Raw genomic sequence first — 17,854 nt, forward strand, 5'->3', positions numbered from 1 at the left:
TTATAGGATCCAAAACTTTATTTAAATAATTTACTTTCTACAAAAATATAGTCATACATAATACCCTTATTATTTTCTGTATTTAATTCAATGCACAATTCACTGAAAAGATTTACAATCCTCCAAACAATACCTCTTTAAGTTTCAAGTTATTCAAATGGTAAATTGTAGGCACTTCCTATTTAAAAAATATTAAACATAACTTATGCTACATTAAGGCTGAAACACACTTCTGTTAAGTTTGAGATTCATTTTCATGTTTTCAAGTTGTTCCTATTTCTGTGGACTGCTCTAAATACTTGCAATGAATATTGACAACTTTTTTTTCAGTTTCTATTTTCCCTCCAAAACTGACTAGTTCTTAGTGGAGTTGAAAACTGTGTCCTTAACATTTTTCAAAAACATCCATATTTTTAGTTCTGGTGAAACTTACCATACTTTTTTGCTTAAGTCCCTGAGACAGGCTGTTAATGCCTTATCAATTGTTTATCACAATATGTATCGAATGTTGCCATGCTAAGGTGAGATTTTTATATAAGACACCTTATCAAGAATATCTTATAGAAATTACTGACATAACTGGGTTCTTTATATCTTTTAACTATTAAATCTTTATATAAAGAATATTATCTCAACTCTTTCCTAATACACAGTATTAAGAATTAAATGGGTTTGGATTTGTTCTTTTCACCCAGCCAGTTTTTTGTTGCTGTTGGCCTAGTTTACAAGCAATTTGTAACAAGTGACATGGCAAAAGAAATTGTTTTTTTCAGTTTTCAGATGCCTTGATAAGTACCTGAAAAAAAACAAAAATACATTATTTTCTAAAATCTGCAGAAGCATTGCCTAAGACATTAGCTTTTCCCTTGTTCCAACTATAGCTATAGTTTAAGGCTGTAGTAATTCTCAGTAATTCTCTCCAGTTACTTCTGCCAAATACTTTCTACTTATGGGTTCACATGCATTCAGAAACTTGGGTGAAACATGAATAATAATAAAAAAAAAATCACATGTTCATCTGAAAAAATTTGCACATTATACCTAATATCCAAGATAGTGACTGGAAAAGCTAGAAAAGTCTCCCTGTCTCCTTTGGTTGGTTGGTTTATCATGACCCAAATTCTGGTGGCTGTACTTACAGCACTGCAGAACTGGAGAATTGCCCCATTTGAGTATTTCCAGCACTTTCTATGAAGTAAATTTAAGTTCTCCCCTGAATAATTACTATAATTCAAAGTCCCATTCAAAATTAAATAAAAATTAATGATTATCAATACTGTATGGTAAGAAGAACTGAAATTCATTTAATAAAGTTTTAATTAAAATGTTTTTATTAACATGCTTACCTCACTAATGATTGCCCATACAGGAGAATCAGAATTGACCAATAAACGAATAGCCTGTATTTTTCCTATTGACTGATCGACACTGCCTTCTGCAATTCCATTTTCAAAAGCCCCTAAATAAAAAATAAAACAAGACCTGTAAAAGCTTATATCAGAATGAAATACGCTTCCAAGTACATTTATACAAAAGCTCTAAATTACAAATTATAAATTAACTCCAGCGATATGACATTAGGGGAAAAAATCTTTTGGAAGAGGTCAAACAGTAAGATGAAGCTATAAACAAGAAGGATTCATTCCTTCAGTTACAGCAGCTAGGAGCTGGAGAAGAATACAAGAAAATAAAGAACCTACAGCTACAAATGTTAAAAAAAAATTTATATGTGTTAGTAGTGACCTTATACATATGGCGCACATGTTCATGTAAATAATCTAAAAGAGCTTTTTCTGAAAAGTAAGATTATTTTTAAAAAGATATTTTTAGGAATCATGGACCAGTTCTGCATTTTTTCACCAGTTCAATGCTTTTGAACTAACCTTGTTAAACTGGCATTAAATCGCTGCAGACAAATGAAAAACGCTCATCCCATGTATGATATTAATTTTTGATCAACTTGCTTGTGCAACTGTGAGTTGCCAGCATTTCAGTTTGGACCTCTACTTAGAACAAAACAGCCATGAGGAGCTAGGAGAGAGGAGCTGAGGTGGGAGAGAGGAGCAAGTCAAAGCAAACCAGAAGCCCTGGTGAGGTGAAAGTGGTTCATTGGGAGAAAAGTGCAGTTATGTGGTAGAAAAGACAGAAGAAAGTGGCAAGCAAAGCATATCTCCCGATAGTCTGTTTCTGTTTGCATAGTAGCATTTCAGTTGAGGTAACAGCAGAACCCGGGCCTTGGCAAACACGCGGAGAATCCCCAGTTCATTTAAGAGAAGCCCCGCACCACCCTGAGGAAGGAAGAAGGGGAAGCAAGGGTGGGGGTCAAAAGGGGGTTCTCCATTGCCTTATGCTTCCCCTTCATTTCAGGTTGGAGCACAAGCTAATGCTGTCATAATCAAGAAATCCTTATCTTCAGCTAAGGCTGCAAAATCCAAACCAGAATCAATTATCCGATGTTGGGGGCTGACCCTGGCCAGGCACCAGGTGCCCACCGGAGCCGCCCTGTCACTGCCCTCCCCAGCCGGGCAGGGGGAGAGAAAATGCAGCAAAAGGCGCCTGGTTGAGACAGGGACAGGGAGCGCCCTCCGTTACCGCCATGGGCAAAAAGGACCTGACTTGGGGAAATTAGTTTCATTTATTACCAATCAGGTCAGAGCAGGGTAACGAGAAATAGACCCAAACCTCAAAACCACCTTCCCCCCACAGCTCCCTTCTTCCTGGGTTTACCTTCCCGCCCGATTGTCTCTCCCCCGCCACCCCCCCAGCAGCGCAGGGGAACAGGGGTCACCTCAGCCCCCCACACGCTGTCCCTGCCGCCCCTTCCCCCGCAGGGGACCCCTCACACCCTGCCCTGCCCCAGCCGGGACCCCCGGCAGGCAGCCCCCCACCGCAGCCCCTCAGGCCCAGCCGGCTCCAGCGTGGGCCGCCTGGCATCGGCTCCATCAGACACCGGGGAAGCTTCCAGCAGCTTCTCACAGAAGCCGCCCCTGTAGCCCCCCCCCCCGCTACCAAAACCTTGCCACACAAACCCAATACATCCTGTTAAGACCTTGCAGAGACTGCAGTTAATGTGCAGTAGCGCAAAGGGTTTCTTTTTGTCACTAGTTCACCTTGGAATGTTGTATTTATTACAGAGTTAATAAAACTCTCAAATGCAGAAATATTCTATATGTAAGAACAAAATTTCTGGTTCCGAAGTGACAGTAATCAATTTACCTATTGTTAAATATCCGTCTTTGGTTGCTGGGTAGTTAAATTTACCTCCATTGTCAACCAGTTCTTTCCTTAGCATTTCCTGTAAAAAAACCAAAACAATAAAATCTCCAGAAATATTTTCTAGGGCATGACATTTTATGCTAAACATCATTCTTAACATGAAATAGCACTGTGCATTACAGTTGGAAATGAGAGACTTACATCAGCTGGCAACACTTCCACGGTGGTGTTAAACAGTTTGTCACCTGGGTGCTCCATGTTACCACTCCTGAAAAAATACCTGATGATATGAAGGTATATTATTTCCAGGTATTCTATACTTTAGAAAAGTTCTAGGGAAGTAATTCTTTCCAGATTTGATAGAAAGTTTTAAATACCTTTTTTTTTAATTAGTTGTGGGCTATAAAGAACAGAAATAGGCGTTGAAACTTCCCACTGTGTGATCAAATCATATTAGAAGCTTTTTATTTTAAACAGAACAAGCATTAAAACCATCTTTTGCTGGAGCCACGAATGCAAGTGTTCCCCCTTTCCAGTGCTCAATTTCTAAATAAATTAACTTTCCAGGTTTAAACAGCTAAGGAACATCTGCCCTCTGATCTGTTCCTATCATCCTACAGCCAAGGTGAGATGGGCCTTTGGAACGCAATGGCAGGAAAAATCCCTGTTTCTGCTAGACCATATACTACATGCCAAGAGAATCCCCCTTTTTATCAATATTGTTCAATTCAGGTGCTTCTAAATAATCTCCTTTATAGCCAATGAACAGCAGCACTGTCAAAGCTAGAATCCAAGCAAAAAACAATTATGAGATTAAAAAAATAAGAATAAAAATCCCTGTTTGGTTTTAAATGTCTGGCATTAGAGTTCTTAGGCTTTTAGATCCAAAAAGAGCTAATGAAATTTAAAGCACCAGTCTCCCTTTTCTGGTATCAAACATTCAAGACGACCACCAAATATTACAGGATTAACTATACGTTTTCACAGGATAGCAATGGGATGAGGCTGGGACTAGTGATTAGGCAATACCATCTGTAAATGAGTTTCATCCAGTACAGCTTCCTAATGACAGGGAAATGCAAAAATACAGGCTACCCAAGCTTCCCAAAGCAAAATCTAGTTAACTGTTGATCACAGAACACCAGTGTTTATTACGACTGTTATTTAGCGCAGCTCACTAGATGGAGATACAGGCTTGCTTTCTTAAGATTTTTTTTTTTTTTTTAAATACATGAGACATCTACAGTCTTTGCAGAAATGGAAGTCTCAGTTTTGTGGCCAACTTGGCGAGGAAGTGTAACAACTGTGAAGGAGTTTTCTCTCTGAATTATCATTAGAGAGATATGGTCATTATGGTAATTTGTGTCAGAGACACTCTCCTGGAACCATATTTCTTGCTGGGTTATTTAACTCAGATCTGTTCTCCAGTCTGACACAGAGAGAAGAAGAAACTTTGCTGAACCAGGCAGAACTGCTTCTTTTATTGCCAACCTCAGTTTGTATTGTTCATAAAGTCCTTCTGAAAAACACTTCCCTGTCTTCAGCTACAGGTGTCTCTTCCTTTCAAATACACCCAAGCTGAATGATTTGAAGATAGAGAAGACAGTTTCATCTTTTAGAACGAGAAAAACATGCAAGGTGGATTTTGGCTGTGGATCCAAACACATGAAATTAGAAGTTTGGCTGTGACCCAAGTGTTCAAGCTGTCATTACAGGCAATGGAGATACACTCCATGCAGTCACAGCAACTGACTCAGGTGACCAAATAGAGAACGAGATGAAGGTGTCCAGCTTCCACTGACTGCATCAAGTAGATCTCTGCCATGTACAGTAGGAGCTTACACATCTGCCTTATGTAGACATCTCTACAGTAAACACCTACATTCAAGTCTTTGAATCTTCAATTGAATCCCACCTTTATTAATTCACTTTTCATCATTTCCCCACAATACTGGTATTTTCTCTTTGCTTTCACCTACACTGCTAAGTGTGTGGTCTGGGACATGGCCTTTGACTTGACATCATGCAAACAACCTTTCTGTTGACAACTATAGAAATAAAGCTTTCACTGACTCCATTGATGAGTTATTATATTATATATATTATACTATATATTATAATATATCGTTAATTAAAACCAAATTCCTTTGAGAATTATCTTAAGAGAATTTAACAGAAGAAATAAAGGGGAAAATATCCAAGAAGCTAATTACCACGGAAAAAATGTATTTCAGGAGGGAAGGTCAAGAAAGGGAGCAGCTAAATTGCAAATCATTGATTTTTTGTCAGTAAAGAGTCTATGGTTTATGTGCATGGTTGAGCCCTGGTGATTTTGAACAGACTCAGTAATTTCCAAACTGGACACATGTAGTATCATGTAATACTTACTTTTCAACTTTTAGTGGATTTAAAAAGGTGAAGCTGATGTAGTCCCCTGCCACTGGAGCTGAAGCCCAAAACCAGTCTTTTCCTTTATAAACTTTTTCCAAGGTATATTGCTGGTATATTCTTAGGCTTGTATCCACTTTTGCAGGTGGATTATTATGTGCTTTATGTAGCACGCTTTGGCCAAAATCTTTATCCTGTTGGATATAAAGAAATGTAATTTCGTTCATACAATGAAAAAAAAAAAAAAAAAAAAGTGCTCCAATATCTTGAATTACTACAGGAAGCTATTCCAGAAAATAATTACCTCAGTGTCAAAAATACACAATCTATTTCTAACACAAACAGAATATTCATTTCAGTGTAATCACTGAGACTTAATGTTATAATTTGCAGACAGAGCTGTACCGATTGCTTCTCAGTTGCCCAGATTTCAAAATAAACTTCACCACAGTAGGCTATTTCATAGTTGTCTACTATGCCTTCTGCCAGAACATCTGATACTGGTCTCCGCTAGAGGCTAGGTGAACCTCTAGTCTGATCCAACACAGCAATTCCAATGATCTCACAGCTGGTCTAAATGGGGCCATCAGGACATCCCTGAAGTCTGGGGATTGCTCTTGTCCTTATCAGATACATGGTAGATCCACAGTTTCCCCTCCAAACTCTCCCTAAAAATCTCTGGCCGTCACAATAGCCACACCCTTACGGTACCAGTATACCTTCTTCTAATAGTCCATGGTAGATTATTCAGCCAAAACAAATCATCACAGCCGTTTGTGTCTGTAATGGTGCAGAGCACGTGAAACCTTGTGCTGCAGAGAGGGTTCCTACATGCCATGAAATGCTACTATGACTGGTACAAGTGTTCAGATTAGAGATGCAAAGATGTCTGTGGAGCAGCAGTGTGCCCCACCTGCAGTTCAGATCCCAGGTCAGCGTTCTCCCCCAAATCTGTAACTGGATAGGGAAATGCCATCTAATGCCAAAGATGCAATGCTTGAAACTGATTTGAGAAACAAGTTGGAACACAAGCTTATAATTTAGAAATAGGGCATTAATTTCTTGTCCTTACTTTCAAATTTTGTATCTTCCCAGCCAATGATGAATAAATTCCTACATGCTGAAAGAGAGATGGTTTAGCACGGATACGTAACTTTGCCTTTTCCTTTTCACAGTGTATCTGGAAAGAAAGTAAAATAAAAGGGAATGAAGGTGTACTTAAATAAAGGAGAGAGACAGAGACACTAAGTTCCATAAAGCAATTTCATTCTGTATTTAATATCTATATTTAAATGAATAACTGTTAGATTAACAGTCACCTTATTTCAAATACATTGTTTCTAGACCTGAACTTGTAATTCCAGTCATGGAGCTATGTAGATTTAAAGGCTCAACCACCACTAATACAGGGATTTCTGCACTGTATGCCATCAATCACACCTCAGAGTGGCAAAAATGGATCTCAGATCTGAAACTGATTTTTTTTTTAACTGTTTCTGGCAAATTTCATTTCAACTCTTGGCCTTGCCGTATCATTCTAATTAAACTATTTTGACCAAAAGTGACCTTCTTGAGATAGGTTCTGGTTACATTTCAACCTTTATCATTTTGGCTCTTGCTGCTATGTTTGAGAGGCTTATAATGTACTGTACTATAATTTATGTATCTTTTAACCTTATAATCTGATAAAGCACTTGGGATACTGTATTTCAATCCTGATTTTCCAGTTAAGTACACTTTGTGACATGATATATACCATGGAATTACGTAACTGTAATTGGTACTAATCTTGGAATTTCTTGATTTTTGAATGATAGCAAATGACTATTTTAAATGTAATTTTAGCTCTGTATCTATAGAGCATCATAGTTTGATACAATGAAGCGAACATGCTACAATAATTAATGAGGTGTAATGAAGCGTAATGGCAGGGAACAGAACAATGAGCTAAAATGAGACTCCTTGGGCTCTGCCCTTGGTTTTGCCACAGAATTATTGTATGAGTTTGGAAGATCATTTAACTTCTCTGTGTCACAGGTCTTACATCCTTAGATTTGAGGGGATAATGTCTTTACCTCTTCAGTCAAGTGCCTTCAGTTCTATAAAAGAAAAATGTTACATAAACTTTATCAATACCTTCTGAAGCTAGAAGGGATAAAGACTTCACTCAGCTGGTTTAAACACCAAAACTCATGGGGGATTTATGGTTTCCACAGTAGTACTAATTAAAAGTTCAAAAACACCTGGAAGGCTATAAAAAGAACCAAGTATTTTTATGTTTGCCCACAGCAGATGTTCAGCAAAACAATGTAAAAACACAATGCATGCAAACTGATCCATTGGCAGCTGTTTCTTTGAAAAGCACGCTATACTTTTGTTAGAAAAAAAAAAATCATTAGAAGAAAATAAATTTGCGAACTTTCTACTGACAGGGTTTGCAGTTCATCCCCTATAATAACGCGGTCTCTAGCATGTCTCCTGTTATGCTACGGCAGCACCACCAAAAGAGCTACTTAGGGTAGCAGCTGAGAACAACCAGCAGCACTGGACTGGTGTGGTCATTTGTGCAGAAACTGAGGTAAGGCTCCTCGCTGGGGCAGGGCTCCCATCTGCAGCCTGCTGGTCCCCACCACACTTGCTAGGTAATGTGCTGCTGCATATGATCACAGAGCCACAGTCTGGGTTCACAGGGACCTTCAAAAATCATGTAGTTCCAACCCCCTGCCATGGGCAGGGACACCCCCCACCAGCCCAGGTTGCTCCCAGCCCCGTCCAGCCTGGCCTTGAGCACTGCCAGGGATGGGGCACCCACAGCTGCTCTGGGCAACCTGGGACAGTGTCTCTCCACCCTCATAGTGAGGAATTTCTTCCTAATACCTAATCTAAATCTACCCTCTTTCAATTTAAGACTGTTGCCCCTTGTCCTGCCACAACAGACCCTGGTAAAAAGTCTTTCACTGTCTTTCTCATAAGCCCCCTTTAAGTACTGGAAGGCCGCTGTAAGGTCTCCCCGGAGCCTTCCCTTCTCCAGGCTGAACAACCCCAGCCCTCCCAGCCTGTCCTCACAGGAGAGGTGCCCCAGCCCCCCGATCATCTTTGTGGCCCTCCTCTGCACTTGCTTTAACAGGCCCACGTCTTTTGTACGGTGGCCCCCAGAACAAATGATGGTTCACAGGAGGTAAACATGAAGTTTCTGAACCACACAGAGATCTGATGGCTCTGATCATCACAAACTGTCTTTTCCAGCTCAGTGAACAGACGTGGCTGAATCTTGCTATGTTAATACTCAGCCCAGGCTGAAAACACGCCAGACACCCATCACCACAGGATGGCACATAAAATCCACAACCAGGTGCCCCGGTGGCGCTCCTGTGAGGCACAGTGTGTGATCACTTAGCGACATCCTTAGTTGCTCGGAAAGGGGAAAGCGTGAGGATTTCTGTCAGCTTGCCCTCTCTGGTGCCTGTATGAAAGCCCACTGCCTTAATCTGTTGAACAGAGGAGTAGCAGCAGCTGGGACCCTTGTTCTTTTCCCAGCCTCCACTTTCTGCATTCCCACGAATAGTCCAAGCAGGTCATGCCGCTGGTCATTCTCACCCCAGGGCTGCTCGAGACTGACGTGTCTCAATAGGTTTTTGCTGCCCGCAGCAATTGAAATTGCAATTGCAGAAGTGAAACTCACTAGAAACTTGCTGATACCGCTCTGCTTCAGCTCGGCCAGGGCAGACGCGCCTGAGCTGCCTGCCTGCCTTTCAGGAGCACAGCTTCGTTTTAAGGGTGAATCAGGTCTTATAAGCTAGAAGACTCATTTTAAAAATAAAAGTAAAATGTTTCATTGAGTTGGCACATGTTAGAACAGATCTAGAATAGGTGATGTTAACATAACAGTATCTTGTTTTTTAATTCTGTTATCACAGGTTGGCAAGAACCTAAATTAAAGGCACTTGAGGCTCACTCTGACTCCTATGAGCCAGCCTAACCCATGCAGTAGGATGTCTTACTCTTATCTGTATGAAGTGGGAATAGAGACTCCTCCAGTGGCCTCACTAAGTGTAGAAGCAGGGACCTTCCGTTATCCCCAGGGGTCACCCCTGCTACGCAGTAAAACTTGAAGCTTGTTTGTTCCGCTCCCCTCCATCTCCAGCTCTGCACAACTCCTGTCTGTCTCTTCTCCCTTCTTTATTAATGCAAAAGTAAAAAAAAAACTAGCTACACAAATCAAATAAAACTCTTCAGCCTTAAAAAACCAAGAAGGAGCAGAAGCTCTGGTCAGTCCTCTATGGCACAGTCTGTTATACAAGAAGCGTGTGGGCAGTGACCAGCACCAAAGACTGGTGAGAGAAAGAACGCAAAAGGACATAAAGAAATACTCAGCATATCATTTGGCTCACCTGTAGTGCTAGAAACGGCACCTTTTGCAATTCAACACAACTCTTTCTTTCATTTTTATTGAAAAGTGTCATTTAGTTCGATCAATCTATGTGTTTCCCTGCATGTTTGGTTATTTTTCAGGCAAACAGTCAGTGTTTTTCCCAGATAGCAAAAGATTTAAAGCAAAACACTTAAGTTCAGCTTCCTGAAAGAAAGGAATTGGTACGCAAAATTCAGAATGACTGTGATTGCAAAACCGTATGCTTTACTGACTTTCATATTAGCAGGTCAGCAGAAAGTTATGCAAGTGGTAGCCCACGTAGCTTTACATATGCAACATTTTCTTTGGTGTTGCAGGGTTGCCTACGTGACCAGCTGCAGGCAGATGTGAGCTTGTGCTGTCCATGTTGTGAGCTGATGGAGGCAAAACAGCTCTGGTGTGGAAATGTGAATCTCTGTGTCAGGCATCTCCACGTGCCCTAATGGGCTCAAACACTGTGACACTCTGTGCAGATCTGCAGCAGATCTTTCCCCACAAACTCCAAAGTAAGTCAGGTTTGAAAGATTTCTATTCTGTTTTTTGAAAATAAATTATTTTGCCACCAAGACTGTTTGAATATTACTTATGTTCATAAATTCATAGACATACTTACTGCGTCCTTTTCTGGATTGCACACTTTAACCCAGAGCAGGTGGTCCATAAGCCAGTCTATGGGCTTATCTTTATAGAACATGAGAAAAAAATCCACTATGAGTGGCAAGTCTTCTGATTTAAACAATTTTCCTGAAAGCAAGACAAGAAGTTGCATATTCAGATATTTTCATTCCTCTGCAAAAACCACCAGCTTTATGTTTACTCCTGTCTTAAACACATGGATGTAATTCTGATATTTAGTGAAAATTTCACACAGAGTCCAGCTTTGAAGAATTGCTTATCCTCCAGCTTGTTAGGATCTTGAACAGATTTCCATCCCATGCCTGGAGATATTCTCACATAGCCAACCAGTCAGTTAATAAAGCACACAGTTGTATCCTGGTTCCAAACACAAATCTGCCAGTCACCTCTATCAGTGTGTCGGATAAAATGGAGTCTGAATAATTCCTTAAAATGCTACACATGCAATTTCACTGGCAATACTATACTGACTATCTTTAAATTAAGACCTAGGTATGAGAAGTGTTGCTTTTAAAATACTATCACTGTTCATTTCATTCTCTTGCTGTTTGTATCAGGCTATTTTGTTAGGTTTCTTTGTCTGACCTAACACATGTAAGGTGTTATCACAAGTAAATAGTATTAGAACCAGAGAAAAAATATAAAAAGAAAATTAGACTAAAAATAACAAAAATACTTCCCTATGATATGGGATGCATGTTCTGCTCCACAAAGGAAAGGAAGTGGATTTTTTTTTTGGTTGATTGTTCAAATTCCATTCCTGAAAAGACTACACACTACAGGAGCACATAGTACCCTGAGATGAAACAATTTGCTTCTTATGGGAACCCAGCCACTAGATCCTATGCTGAGGACACTCTGCATTAAAAAGACAGTTTTGAAGAGCACAAAAAGTAAAAGACTTTCAGTAGGAGCTTTCCTGAAGAACCAAGGGAGTTTTGATACGAGTCCTTCCATGCTTTGAAATGTAATTCTGAGTGAGAGCTACTTGACTTATGCAGCTCCAAGTCCAACTGACCCTGCTGAGGTCTTAATACTTACCAATAAATCCAAGCTGGGAGAACTCCAGAATCATCCACTCTTGGGACTGCTTAGCAGCAAAGTCTTTTATACTTTGAATATAACCAGGTTTGGCTATTATATCATCTTCTAGCTAGGTGAGGGAAAAAAGCAACAAAAAAGAGAAGGCAAGTGGTAGTTTTATTGCTTGCAGAGGGGGTGGTGACGTTGCCGTGTGTAAGCGATAACTGGATTGTGTTTGACTGGTGTGCAGTGTGCACCGAAGCTGTGCCAAAGTACAGCGGATTGCTATTTAGCTTCTACATATATCTCTGTTTCAGTATCATTCACTAAGTATTTATTTACACAAGTGACTATAACGCCATGAGTGCTCCTCACTTTCTTAAGGACGGCCTCCCTACCTTAAGAGGATCTCACTTAACAGAAAACATGAAGCAAAAAGCTAGAGGTTAAGGAAGAAGACAGCAGACAGTTTGTACTGAAGTTGTAGAAGCACTGGTAAGCAGCAGGAGCAAACTGTTTGAGAAGGGAGGCATCTAAAGCAAACGGATGGAAGATCTGTAGAGTAGCCTGGGCAGGCTTTGTCGTACCTAAAAGGTGACTGAGAAGAACTGTGGATGAGTCCTGAGACACTAGTAGAAAGCAAGTTGTTTCAGGGAATACTAGTCATGAAAGAAGGAACGTGCTGTGAATCGCACTGAAGGACAGGAATACACAGAGCTTTTGAGGCGTTATGAAGGCTGACGCTGAATACAGCAGTAGAGCCAGCTAGAGGATACTTGGAAAAGGAGACTGACATCCATCAAGGAAATGGGAAAGGCCTTGGCTGCATTTTTGCACGGCTTTCAGAGAAGAATAAGGGGATCTGAAAAGCCAGAAGCTGTTCCATTACTAAAGCTGAGGATAATGAGTCCAGACAAGGAGTTTAGAGGTAACAACACAAAGGAAATAAATGAATTCCAGAAATAATTAGGGAGCAAGTAATTCAAAGTTTGAATTCAGTACGGATGTGAAAAACACAGGAAGAGGAGGCTAAGCCTTCAGGAGAATACTGTTGGGATGCAGTGTAATGATACAGTTAATTTGATCTAACTGCTGTACTTTGTTGGCCCTGGGGCTTGCCTGGTGGTGCTGGAATCTGGTTCAGAAAGCTAAATAAGTAGGAAATGACTGTTAGGAGAAAAAAAACCCAACCCATGGATTCCTGCTGGGTTTGTGTCCTCAACTGACTCAGCACAGAGTCAGCAGAGCTTCAGAGAGCAGACCCACAGGTTTTAGCTAAATTTGGCCGTTATTGCAGGTGTAGGGGTGGCAGGGGAGAAATGCCTTGTCAACAGGGAACCCGGGAGGAAGCAGAACAAAGTTTGCAAAACAAGATTAAGAAATCTGGTTTGACCCTGTGAAGAGATCTGGTTTGACCCTGTTAGCTTTTGCTGATGGTAAGATAACAAAACCCAGACAGATGGAGACAAAACTGATCAAGATGAACGCATATTAACAGATTCTGAGATCTGGCGATGGCGTTGAGGTGACAGTCACGCAAAAGAGAACAACAGAACCCCCCCCCCCCCCAAACATGAACTTACAAGAAATTTTGCATAACATTAAGTAAGATAATAGTATTATCCAGTAGCTACATGTAAAGGGAGAAGAACAAGGAATCAGAGAGTTTCAGAGAATACTTAGAAGGAAATTGAGGAGCACCCAAAAAAAGACAAAGGGCAAAAAGAGGAGTATCTCAAAAACCTAGTGAGACCACCGTATCGAGAAACACTAGAAGAAAGCACACACAAGTAGTAAAGATGAAAAATACAGAGGCTGTGATGTAAAGTGAGTGTGAATGTGGTTATGAACTGAGAGCAGTTTTGCATAGTGAGAAGCCCAAAACAGTCTTGTCTGAAGCTGACATTAAAAGGTGAGTATTAGAGAATGTAGTTTGAAATCCTACGTAGCACAGGACGTTAAAAGTTATTTATTTAACCCTGTACTGAACCCTATAACTTGTGTTCAACTAAAGCACGTCTTCTTGAAAAGCATCTGCCAATGCTTAAGAGATTTCAGTATCGGTTCTTTTTCAGTAAGTTACACTATGTGTGATTATGAACGTTTAGGATGTGGTACCTAAATTCTACTTCCAGTTTTTCTGGCTTCAGCTTACAGTCACTTGTTTTTCATATGCTCTCATCTACCAAAGGAGATAATGCAGTGGTTGCACACAGCTGGATCCGGAAATTTAAGATATGAACTGTCTATTCCACTTGCCCCATTGTCATGAGGACACCAGCAGAACACACAACCGCAGCTGATTTCCCTTCACTCATCAGCACTTGGGGATGAAAAAAAGATACAGGCGCAATAGCAAGGCTATGTACAGTTCCTAAATGATAGACAATAAATGGGTTTTCCTTCATTTTTCTTACGTGGGTTATCCATCTAAGAGAAGTAAAAACAAAGAAGCAGCAAAAAAATGGTAGCATACAATGGAAGTGTAGGCATCAGACAGGAAAGGATCTCCCTTTCGAAATTAGGGTATTTTTATATTTTGAATCACTGTTCAAATTGTGTGTGTGTATCAATACAAAGATTAGTAATGGGGTGTGTGTGTGTCTGTATGTCTGTGTGTGTGACACTGGAGAAATTGTATTAATGGTATAATGGTGCACAGATAAGTGCTGCTGACAATATATGTTACCAGTATATACATCTATGTTACATATAAATGGACAAAGCTCCCCCAACCTCTACAAAGAAAAAAATAATGAGGTTGAAAAAAAGCATGGCAGTAGTTCAGTTAACTAAATTTGAAGTTTTTAACAGATTTTTAACTGAAGATACTAAAAGATCTATTTAATGTGTGGGTTTTTTTGGTTCGTCTGAGTGCTAAAAGAAAACACTTCCCCAAAACTGCTGTATCTGAGTTTCTTTCAGGTGCTTGCAGATTTGAAATGTTTAATTACTACAGAATGAACTTAAGTCTATAGACACAAAGCACAAATTCATGTCCTCACTGCTAGGCTGGGGTCCGAGTGCCTGCTTTTATGGCTACGTTAGATCCCATTATCTTGTCTCTGACATTATCACAAGTGTCTCAGGGGTTGGACTCCAGGAAGTGGAAGTGGAAACAAGTATTTCAAAGTTCTCTTCGTTTTTTATTGCTGATTAAGAAGACTTCACAGAAAAGCCTGAAAGAAGAAGTAGCTGGGGCGCGGCGGGAGTAAAACCAGCAAAGTAGAAGGGATGCTTCAAGTAGAAGAGATGCTTTAAGCAGGAGAGCTTGAGATGACTGATAGGATTTATTGTCTATTTTCAAAGATTATGTTTGATTGGTAGGTAAGGTTCACCCACAGTGTAACCCCATTAGCTTTAATGGGCTTCACTTCACAAAGCTACTTCATTAAATCCTGATTCAGCAGTACCCTAGAATCAGTGTTTACGTATTTATTCAGCAAAGATCTTGCTTGACTCATGACATCAACTGTTCTGTAGCCATCAAGACAAATCATGTATGCTTATCTTCTTTCAAAATTCAGAAGTTAATACCAGTCACCCAAATGATACTATTCCTGACAAAACATTAAATAAAATCTAAGCTAGGTCAAGTGTTCCCTAAGATTGCTGAAGTAAATCTTTGTACCAGGCTGAGGAAAGGGATTTTTAAGTTATTTTCTTTCTGTTAATACAAGGCTTCCAAATGGAGGGAGATCATAACTAACTTCGTGGCAGCATGTGTTCCTCCTTTTCACCTGTACTCAGGGCAGACCAGCATCTGTGCTACATCTACTCTACACCTGTACTCAGGGCAGACCAACATCTGTGCTACAGAAGCGGCTACAGACTGGACACACAAATGAAGAAATGGATATACTAGGTAACGGTATGAGGAAGGCATAGTTTCTTTCTAAGAAAATTCTGAAAGCAGCCATAACTGCCACTAGCCCATCACAATCCAGACGTAACACAGTTCAGTCCTTATATAATACATATAGGGATATATATATATCCAAATAACACAGTTCAGTCCTTATACGATGTCTCAGTTAAAAACCCCACATATTCTCAAAATTTCTTTAAAAATAGAAATACATAAGTAAGTAATTTCCATGCAAGCATGAATGCTCAGAGAACTTTGTAATAGAAAGGGCCATTAAGTATGCTTAACATTTCCCTTCACCGTGCCTTAATGCTCTAGTGCACTTAGAAGACTTGGGTAGCACTCTTGAAAACATATGAAAGTCATGGGAAAATACTGCATTTTCCAGTAAACCTTAACTGTTCAATAGATGACATTTTTCTTTGTCCACCTGTCTCCTGCGCCAATGCCAGATTTCAGAACAGAGCACAGGCTCCTGAGCAGCCCAGCTGCAATGCTTTTGTGTTAAATGCTGACGAGACTTGCCCAAGATGCCAGCTCTGGTGGTCATCTGCTTCTGGTAATCTTGTGACGTACTTAAGTGATACAGAGTCTGAGGCCTGTTGGAGCAGGAGAAGACCCAGGAAAACCAAGAACTAAACAAAATGCTGTTCTGAGTTTTTTTAAAAAACTGTTGACATTCACGAGCTACATGAAATTTTCTGGAGGTGTTCCATTATTGAACAGTCATGATAAATTTGGCAAACTCTGGTGGCGATTATCGTCTTTGTGCAGTGCAAATTAACAAAAACCTAGAATGATGGCTAAACTTAAGCCCGAATGCATGGGGATCTTCTTAAAGTCTAATACTCCAAATCCTCTGGAGAATTTAGGATCTGTACCAGCTTGCAGTTTAACCTTGTCTCCAGCATCGCGACACCGGTACGTTTCCGTGTCTGTAAGGGGGTTTTGGTTCATTGTGATCTGGGCTACAACCTGGACCCACCACCACTCTTCTGTCTTGCTGCACCAAGTGAAAACACATTAAACTGACTTTCTTAACCTAATCAAATTAGGGTTTCATGCTTCAGTTACCTTTACTCAACCTCACAAATGACAGGAAGGTACAGATGGATTTAATCAAATAGTACCTGGCTGCAGGATGTATATAAACACAGAACGTTGTGGATGCTTGTAAAGACCACAGGCAAAATACACAGAAAATGACAACAGATTGCTGTTCTTCTCGAGGCCTTTGAAACAAATTAAAATTGCCAAATCAGTACCGATCTATTGCAGCTACTTAATGATAATATGAACATACCTGTAAATAAAATGTTCCCTTAGGCTGGGCATATAGCATTAAAAAGCTATAATCCAGATTCTGTTTAGTTCTCCACCTAAACATAAGCAACAAATTCTGATAAGCTTTTTGGGGGGATTGCAAGAGTTATTTCTATAATAAAAGCATTTCTAATGCTTTGCAGTTTTTCCTCTACAGTAAAATTGTAAGGTTGAGCATTCTAACTCATTGTTAAGTGAATACAAATTCCTCTATAATCAGTGTAAACATTTGTAAACAATTGGACTTGCCTATAAAAGTTAACATTAACTAAGCAAAAAATTTTGATCTGTATTAATGCAGCCTGAAACAAAATGCCTAACAAGTACATTCATGTCAAATGACTTAAAGATTCTACTCATTACATTATGAACAGTAGAGGTCAGCACACAATGATTATTTAAAGATCAAAAATTAGGTACTTTTACTGATGAACAACACAGAAGCAGGCTGATAAACTTCATTTTCAGGTTTAAATCTGTTTAAAACACAGATTTTTCTCTACAAAGCACAGTCTCTCATTTCACCAGATTATAAAGCTGATGTTTGCTATCAATGCTAAAAGACTAGAGGAATTAATCAATATTGGCATAAAAGTCTGATTCAAATCTAATCATATCTGGAACTTAAGTATAAATATGTAAACATGTTTATGCTCTGAAAGATAAAAGGTTTCTAAACCCAATATGCATACACTTGCTGATTTCCTCCAACCTAAACTGTCAGTACTGCAGCTCTCTTGCTGCACTGTCGGGAAAACTTCTGACAAATTAGTTATTGCTGATTGAGAGAAAATTACTTTCCTCCAATAAATCAATTTTGTTGAATTATAATCTCTGTCTCAGTGAATTTGGGGCGCATGAGCGACTGAAATCACAGTTAGGATATATTATTAACAGTAGTATAAAATGTCCACGATCACCAAAAGTTAGGTCATTAATTAAACCCACAGTAGCTGTTACTAGTCAGCTAAGGGAACACATGGGGTTTC

The 17,854-nt window shown here is 39.8% G+C and overlaps 1 protein-coding gene across 11 annotated transcripts in view; it reads right to left on the bottom strand.

The window, feature by feature from the left end:
* MGAT4D (MGAT4 family member D) overlaps window positions 1–17,854 on the bottom strand; it is a 39,757-nt gene continuing 21,903 nt past the window's right edge. For 9 of the 11 annotated variants that reach the window (XM_080402896.1, XM_080402900.1, XM_080402902.1 and 6 more), the window contains 9 exons: window positions 16,846–16,921; window positions 11,693–11,804; window positions 10,629–10,759; window positions 6,677–6,784; window positions 5,605–5,798; window positions 3,418–3,496; window positions 3,217–3,295; window positions 1,347–1,459; window positions 1–796 (listed from right to left, as the gene is read on the bottom strand). In XM_080402896.1, the coding sequence (XP_080259022.1) occupies window positions 770–796; window positions 1,347–1,459; window positions 3,217–3,295; window positions 3,418–3,496; window positions 5,605–5,798; window positions 6,677–6,784; window positions 10,629–10,759; window positions 11,693–11,804; window positions 16,846–16,921 (919 nt within the window). In that variant the 3' untranslated portion in view covers window positions 1–769. The remainder of the gene's footprint in view (window positions 797–1,346; window positions 1,460–3,216; window positions 3,296–3,417; window positions 3,497–5,604; window positions 5,799–6,676; window positions 6,785–10,628; window positions 10,760–11,692; window positions 11,805–16,845; window positions 16,922–17,854) is intronic. The other 2 variants (XM_080402899.1, XM_080402897.1) reach the window with 2 other exon arrangements.

The sequence above is a fragment of the Falco punctatus genome (genome assembly GCF_963210335.1).
Source record: "Falco punctatus genome assembly, chromosome: 1".
NCBI lineage: Eukaryota > Metazoa > Chordata > Aves > Falconiformes > Falconidae > Falco > Falco punctatus.